The following is an 8,174-nucleotide window of genomic DNA, read 5'->3' on the forward strand; positions in this document are numbered from 1 at the left end:
GTTGCAGCCATCATTGTTGTTGTTTGGCGGGCCCAGGCTGGATTCGAACCCGCCACCTTGGGTGTACATGGCTGATGCCTTAGCCACTTGAGCCACAGGCGCCACCTAGATGGATAATTCTTACATTTCAGGAAATTACTGTGGATGCTTGTTAAAAGTGCAGATTCTGATTCAGAGTATTCAGGTGGGGCCCAGGAATATTCCTTTTTATCATATACCTCCTGCTAATTCTAATGCCAGTAGTTATCAGATTGGACTGAAGAACAGATTATCACCTATATTTTACAGCTGAAAAAACTTTGAGGCATATGATCAATAACTTGGCCATAATTACATGCCCAGTAAGTAGCAAGCCCAAGAAGAGAACCTAGATCTTTGAGATGCCAAACACCATCTCCTGATGTCATATTATACCTCAGTGCTCTTCCTGGTGAGCTATAGGTTTATTTTTCTGGAGAGTGAAAAAAAAAATTCAAACCTGACTTTAGATATCTGGATCACCTTAGTTTAGTTGTACTGTGGATATACGTGTGCATTGTTGAGTTTCAATTCAGAGTCACTGCTTATTGGTGGAAGAAAATGAATTTGCTTATTCTGATGTTAAGTGAGCAGACCCTTCAGTAATGTTCTGTAATTTAGCTTTAAATATAGAGGGTTTTTTTTATGTGTGTGTGTTTTAAATAACATAAAATTCTATACAACTGTGCCTTTGTCTAGAATCAAGAAGTAGTGGACTTTGAAAAGTTGGATGTCTACGCCTCTGCCTTTCAAGGTCACGATGTTGGATTCTGTTGCCTGGGAACCACCAGGAAAAAAGCCGGAGCGGTAAGGAAGCAATATGCCCCTTTTCCCTTTTTGCAGGCCAGTGATGTGAAGGAATCCTTTCTTGCTCACTCTTTTTCTTTGTGCCTTTTATTGCAATCTTTAAATGTAAATAAGCTCTTGTTTTTTGAGATTCCATATGCCGCCATAAGCTTTGCAATATTTTAAATAGCACTGGTAAGTTTGTCTTCCAGAGGAATCCCTGAGTTCAGGCCTAAGTGCTGGAGACATCGTAAATATGTATGTGATCTTGCCTATTGCAAAGACTGTGATCACTGACTTGCCCTAGGGCCAATTATGATGTCTGAGTAAAAAAAAAATTGACTCATGCTCTTAGCAGTAAGCTTCCCCCCACCTAATGTTTGAAGCTGACACTTTCTCTCTCACTTGAATGATGTACCTCAACTTATTTTCACATTAAGCTTTAAACTTTGGGGATAGAACATCGGAACACAGAGGCACGATTCAGTCGGCCTCCAGCAATGACTCAGCCTTCAACGATGATTCACCCCCAGTAATGATTCAGCCTTCACTGACGCAAATCTGCTTCTAACACACATTTTATTTTCTTTATAATGGTGTCTTAAATTGAGTCAGCTGCTGTCCAGAAGTCATAGCTTACTACATAGTTAGAAATCATAGTTCACCGCGTAGATTCTGGGCAAATGTTAATATAGGTACATCTTAATTTATACCTTGGCTATAGTTTGTCCCTCTGGCAGAATTTGCTTTCTGGAGCTGAATAAATCTATTAAATATATGGAAATATGATTCTGCCATGGGGACTTACCTTAGGTTTATAAAGCAGACCTATCCATCTGAATCATTGGGGAGCATATGGTTAGGAAGTATTGGTTTATACCAACCAATAGTTGGTATAATCAACTAGTAATTAGGCTCAGGTGAATTTCTCTAGACCTTCTGGTTATCCAGAGAATAAGTTTATTTACACTTTCAATTGTGATGTATTTCCACATCTTCTGCAGTTCTGCATATTCACCCTGGAAGACAGCTTGGTTTTGAGCTCTAGGCTAGGAACTGTAGGTTATAGGAAATCTTGACTTTCCCAGGAATTGGCACATTGTCTCCTCTGGAAAGGGTCATATTCCTGCTCAGCAGCTGGGACAGTCATTTCTGTCCCAGGGACAGTTGTAGGCAGTGTGTCCTCCAAAAACATTGAAAAACTTTTTATTCAAGGACACTGCTGTTTTTGCCATCTTAAGCATCAACCTGGTTTCAGTGGTGACTCAGCAAAACAAAACACTGCATTAGGCATAGAGCAGCTGATTTTCATGACATAGGCAAATCTCATTAATAGAGTGCACCAGGAAAAAGTCTTGAGTTGCTTTGTTGCATTCTAATTGTGTAATGCAGTTTTAACCAGAGGAATCGAAAATCTTCACTTTCCAGGATCTCTGTCTACTCATTACCTTTTGTTCTCCTTTAAAATCAGTTTGAAAAAGATAAACGAAATTTACTAGTAAACAAGGAATGACTCCTAAGCCAAACAGTCTCAGAAATGAATTAGAACTTAAATGTTTTAAGAGGATAGTGGCAGAAAGTAAGCTGATACATCCACCAGAAAAGGTTTATTTGAGTTCTTTTTTTTTATTTTTTGAAACTAATTTGCATTAGATGCAGTAAAGTTTGGAGGTTGTTATAACTTTGACAGTTTAAAAGAGGCTATAGTTCATACATGGCCAGGAAACAAAAGTTGTTGGAAAGGGGTGGTGGTGGAGATGGACGTCCAGGCTGTTCCCAGCTGGTGTTCTGGGTCAGCAGCCCTCTCTGTGGAAGAGCGTACTGGATAGTTTATCAGAGGGAGACTGCAAAGCTGGTGGCAAACCTAGTGTCATTCAGTAGCTGTTTTATAGCTGGATCACCCTATCTTTTGCCTTAGCAATCTGAGTTTGCCAGTAGAGAAACATCAAGAAATTCTGCCTCTCTGTTGAGTAACCAGCTGATCTCCCTTTGAGCTGTAGCATATTAGTTTACTAGCAATACTGTCACCTGGGTGGCTTAAACAAAACAGAAATTTATTGTCTCAGTAATAAACTAGTTCTGGAGGCTAGAAGTTTGAGATCAAGGTGCCAGCGAGGTTGGATCCTCAGTTCTGTGGAGGACGGCTCAGTCTCAGGGCTGTCTCTGTGATGCTTTGCCTTCTCTCTGTGTCTCTTCACATCGTGTTTCCCTGGAGTGCCTGTCTCCATGTCTGTATTTCATCTTTTTATAAGGACACTAGTCCTGTTGGATTAAGGGCCATTCTGTCTCTAGGACCTCATCTTAACTAATTGCACCTGCAGTAATCCTATTTCTCCATAAGGTCAGTTCTGAGAGTCTGGGGTTAGGACTTCAGCATATGCACAGGAAGGATACAATTGAACTCATTAAATTCAGTCTACCTAGATTTCAGTTGAAACTGATCTGTTACCTTTCTTCAGCTGTTTGGAAGACCATTTCCTTTAGTAGTTGCTGGTTAGAGGCTAATCTTCCTTCTCACATTTGTGGGCCATAGTTGTCTAATCAATGCATGCCCCCCACTCCCCGACTTGGCCCTAATCCAGATTTACTGGATCAGACTCTGAGGTTGGAAGCCTGGATTCTGTATTTTTAGTAGGCTCCTTGGGAGATCCTAACTCAGCCAACCCTGTCATTCCCATTGGGCCTGCTTTTGGGAGACTCTGGGGTTAATTTTTATACTAGTGAAGTTGAAAGTTGAAGTACCCTTTGAAAACCACATCTACATTGGCCTGGAAAGAGCAGAACTCAAAAATGCCACTGGGAATAGTGCGTTTCCCCTTATTTGTATTAAAAGAAGAATTTGGTTAGTGAGTTTGAGATGGGTTGAGGTGGTTTCCCCTCTTCATTTGTCTCCTCACCTATTCAGCTCCAGCAGTCTAGGTTCTTAGATTCTATTGAATGGCTGATGTTGTTAAGTGTTTTTATCTTATGGATTCTGATCCTGATGATATTCTAATGATATTCTCTTCTAATCCAGGGGTTTGCGTACTACAGCCTGTGGGCCAGCCTGCTACCTATTTTTATATAGCCTGCAAGCTAAGACTATTTAAGTGTTTTTAAATGGTTAAAAAAATTTAAAAGAATAATATGTCATGCAATAGGAAAATATAAGAAATTCACATTTTCACATCCATCAATAAAGTTTTATTAGAATGCAGTCATGCTTATTACTTTATGTATTATCTATGGCTGCTTTTGTGGTATTTTTGCAACAGAGGCCAGCAACCTGAAAATTATTTTGGCTGGGTGCAGTGGCTGGTGGCTATAACCCTCATTCTCTGGGAGGCTCTGAGGTGGGATGATTGCTTGAATTTAGGAATTTGAGACCAGCCTGAGCAAGAGCAAGACCTCATCTCTACCAAAAATAGAAAAATTAGCTGGACATTGTAGTGGGCACTTGTCCCAGTTACTTGGGAAGCTGAGGCAAGAGGACCGATCACTTGAACTCAGGAGTTTGAGGTTGCTGCGAGCTAGGCTGAGGTCATAGCACTCTGTCTTAGGGAACAGAGTGGGACTCTCAAAATATATATATAAAATTCTTTACAAGAAAAGTTTACCACCCCTATTCTAATTTATTGAGTTTGTTTTTGTTTTTTTGAGACAGAGTCTCACTATGTCACCCTTGGTAGAGTGGTGTGGCATCATAGCTCACAGCAACCTCAAACTCTTGGGCTCAAGTGATTCTCTTGCCTCAGCCTCCCAAGTAGCTGGGACTATAGGCACCCACCACAGTGCCCGGCTATTTTTTGTTGGAGTTATCATTGTTGGTTAGCTGGCCCGGGCCAGGTTTGAACCTGCCACCTTCGTTATATGTGGCTGGTGCCATAACCACTGTGCTACAGGCACCAAGCCTCTAATTTATTGTTTTATTTGATGTCTACAAGAAGACTTGTGAAGTGGAGAGATCCTATGGTTCAAGAGACCCAGATCACAGGCCCTGTTTGGCTGCCAGGTAACTGGAGCTGTGGGTATGCCAGTTAGCTTGGAAGTGAGACTGAACTTCCTTCCAATTGCAAAAGTCTTTGACTTTATGAAACATAGAGGAAAGAATGCCTCAAATGGAAAAATTTTTTGAGAACATAGAGATTGACCCAGGAATCCTCAGTTTCTATTTAATCTAGTTTAATTTAATGTAATTTTTTCTGTTTCTTGAGAGAGAGTCTCACTCTGCCCTTGGGTGAGCTCACAGCAACCTCAAACTCTTAGTCTCAAGTTACCCCCTTGCCTCAGCCTCTGGAGTAGTTAGGACTATAGGTGCCCTCCACAACACTCAGCTAGTTTTTCAATTCTTTTTTTTGGTAGAGATGGGATCTTGCTCTTGTTCAGGCTGGTTTTGAATTCCTGAACTGAGGCGATCCACCCACCTCTATCCAGAGCTGTTTAACCAAAGTCTTTCTCCAACCACTGTATAAGGTTCGACAATTAAGTTCATCCCAGAAAAAGTGCTATATATCTCGTTGCTGAATATCACTACAGTCACCTTTGAAGTACTCTTTTTTTTTTTTTTTTTTTGTAGAGACAGAGTCTAACTTTGTGGCCCTCAGTAGAGTGCTGTGGCATCACACAGCTCACAGCAACCTCCAACTCCTGGGCTTAGGTGATTCTCTTGCCTCAGCCACCACAGCGCCTGGCTACTGAAGTTCTCTCCTTGGCAAGCTATGCACTGATACCAGCATCTGGTATACCTTTCACAGCAGTTTATAATGTTTTTTCTGGAATGACCATCAGAGCTGTCATTGTATGGCACATAATAACACCCAGCAACAATAATGAATGCTACTCAGCAAGACATCCAAGCACAGCTGTGAGATGCTGATGTACCAAGGTTCTGAAACCTCACCAAGTTATTCAGATAGCACTGCCAATGGAAGCACATGGTGGCAAGTTTGTGAACTTAATTGTCAGATCTAGTAGGATGACAGTTCTGATAGTCATTCCAGAAAAAAGAGTTCCGATTGTTTTGAAGGATGGACTGGGTGCTGGCATTAGTGTATTGCTTCCCCAGGGGAATACGTCAGATGCTCAGTAATGGGGTAGGCAGCACTTCTTCTAGGACGGGTTTGTAAACTTAATTGTCAGCCCTCATACATCAAAAGTACAGATGGCCTCCAAGATACAAACAAAGGAGGCCTCAGATTACACCACCAGTTGTTAGTCAGCATCTGTTTTCTGGGTCAATTTGTAGGGTCCAGTGGAAAAGAGTTGAAGGAGAAAGAACTTGAAGCAGAATTAGGGCTAAGTGGGACCGTTTATGAATGATGGAGCCTCTTTTCTTGGATCCTGTGACCTTCTTGAGTTAATCCTGTTTGTTCACTTGTCTTATCGGTCAGCACTGAAATATTGTACCTTGTTAGGATGAGTTGTCCTTAAGCCACAGTGTCATTTCTAGTATTCAGGCATTGGTAAAAAAGATTAGAAGAAATACTTAGTAGCTCTGGATTTTAAAATTTAAAAAATAATTGGGAATTTGTTTCCCTTGGTGTTAGTGGAGCCTTTAAGAATATCTCTTCTCTCTACTGAGTCATAGGATGCTGTATTATTCTTTCAAGGGGGTGAGAAAGGAAATTTGTAATGGGAACATAATGCTCTTTTGTAGAAGAAACACTTTATTCCTAGCTTAGAGTAAGGCACACTGGCTATGGAATCATAAAGACACAAAAACAATGGACTTAATATTCTCAGAAGTCTGTCTTTTCTCTTGGCATAGGATTAGGGAAATGTAAGAACAATTTTTCCAAAAATTGTGTTTCTGGGATCTGGAGTAGCTCTTTTAGTTAGTTTTTCTATTTTTTTTTTTTTTTTTAATTTGAGCTGTTGGAGAACAAGAAAAGGTATGAATAAGATTTCAAAGATGGCAGCTTCCATCTGCAAATGGACTCTTCCTCTCTCCAAAGAAAATTGGTGTGTGTTGATACCTTCTAGTGAGTCACCAGGACCCATGCTTACGTTTGATTTCTAAGTCCTTGAAAGCTATTGACCCTTTTGCTTTGAGTTTCATTCACCAGCTAAAAGGCCACGCCATCAGGGTGAAGGAAGTGAAATTCAGAATTTAGTGGGCTTGGAAAAATGCGGATTTATAATCAGCTTGAGGGCTCAGAGGATTTGTGAAATTGTTTTGGATTAACAGCCATTGATTGCTAATAAAACAATATTTAGCTTTGTCCAGAGAACAGCAATGGAGAAAGGTATGGGCACCTTGTCAACAGGGCCCATTGAGCAGGGATGATGGGCTGAGTGAGGGGGTCTCTGCAACAGCAAGGGTGCTCGTCCTTCAAGGGGCTGTTGTCAGTTGTTAGCCAGGCGAGTGAAAGGAAGGACGCTAGCGTCTGATGGCTGGGATGGTATTGATGTGCCTTCACTGACTAATCAGATTGAGAAAGTCCCATGGTATTTATGTCACTTTAATTTTCATCAAACAATTGGAGACGACAGCACTCTATTAAGGAGAGGTTGATCCAGAACTAAAGCCAAATAAATTAGGGTCTCAGTTTAATCAAATTATCCATTTACTGGCTCTGGATTAAGTGAGAGGGACAGCGTCGGTCTAGGGACTTGTGATTGGCTGAATCTTTCCCTTATTTTTAAAGAAGCTGATGAAAGAAAAAGCATTTTAACAGAGACAACTATAATAATCCTTCCAACCAATTGTAGACAACAACAGAGCTGAGTTTATTTCACTAGTCATTGGTGTTATTTAATTGTGAATAATGAAACTTATTAAAATCAGAGTTCTGGTGAACTGGAGTGAGGGGAAGAAATAGATATGGAAGAGAAATTCAGTATTTTAGGAATTTCCCATGTAGTTCTGGGTTGTTTTCTTGGCATACTTTCAGCACATCTAAAAATCTCAATTTGGAGAATGGCTCTGAGAAGAATCACTTCTCTGAGTGTTTTAATAAGTATTAAAAGTGGTTCACTTCACACTAATTTTAAAAAGCAACAACATGCATTTGAATCAGTGTGTAGGACAGGTTGGCAGGTCTGTCGTTTAAGATCGCAAGTCAAAGTATCCTCACACACAGAGAGGGTGATGACGCATGGATAAAGAGGTTTATACTACTTATAAATTAAGATAGAAAAAATAAGGCAGAAAACAGTATGGTATAAAGTGAGGCAGAAAACTAACACCGCCCTGCAGGTAGTGGATTTAGTTAAGAATGGACTTGTGGGCTCGGCGCCTGTGGCTCAAGCAGCTAAGGCGCCAGCCACATACACCTAAGGTGGCGGGTTTGAATCCAGCCTGGACCCACCAAACAACAATAATGGCTGCAACCAAAAAAAAAAATAGCTGGGCGTTGTGGCGGGCGCCTGTGGTCCCAGCTACTTGGGAG

General features: G+C 40.9%; 1 protein-coding gene across 1 annotated transcript in view; it reads left to right on the forward strand.

Annotated features, from left to right (window-relative positions):
• The window catches only part of HTATIP2 (HIV-1 Tat interactive protein 2), an 18,377-nt gene that overhangs the window by 2,212 nt on the left and 7,991 nt on the right, over positions 1 to 8,174 (forward strand). The window contains exon 3 of the mRNA XM_003781179.3: positions 718 to 825. Within this exon, the coding sequence (XP_003781227.1) occupies positions 718 to 825 (108 nt within the window). The remainder of the gene's footprint in view (positions 1 to 717; positions 826 to 8,174) is intronic.

The sequence above is a fragment of the Otolemur garnettii genome, unplaced genomic scaffold (assembly GCF_000181295.1).
Source record: "Otolemur garnettii isolate 467f Iridium unplaced genomic scaffold, OtoGar3 scaffold00001, whole genome shotgun sequence".
Classification (NCBI taxonomy): domain Eukaryota; kingdom Metazoa; phylum Chordata; class Mammalia; order Primates; family Galagidae; genus Otolemur; species Otolemur garnettii.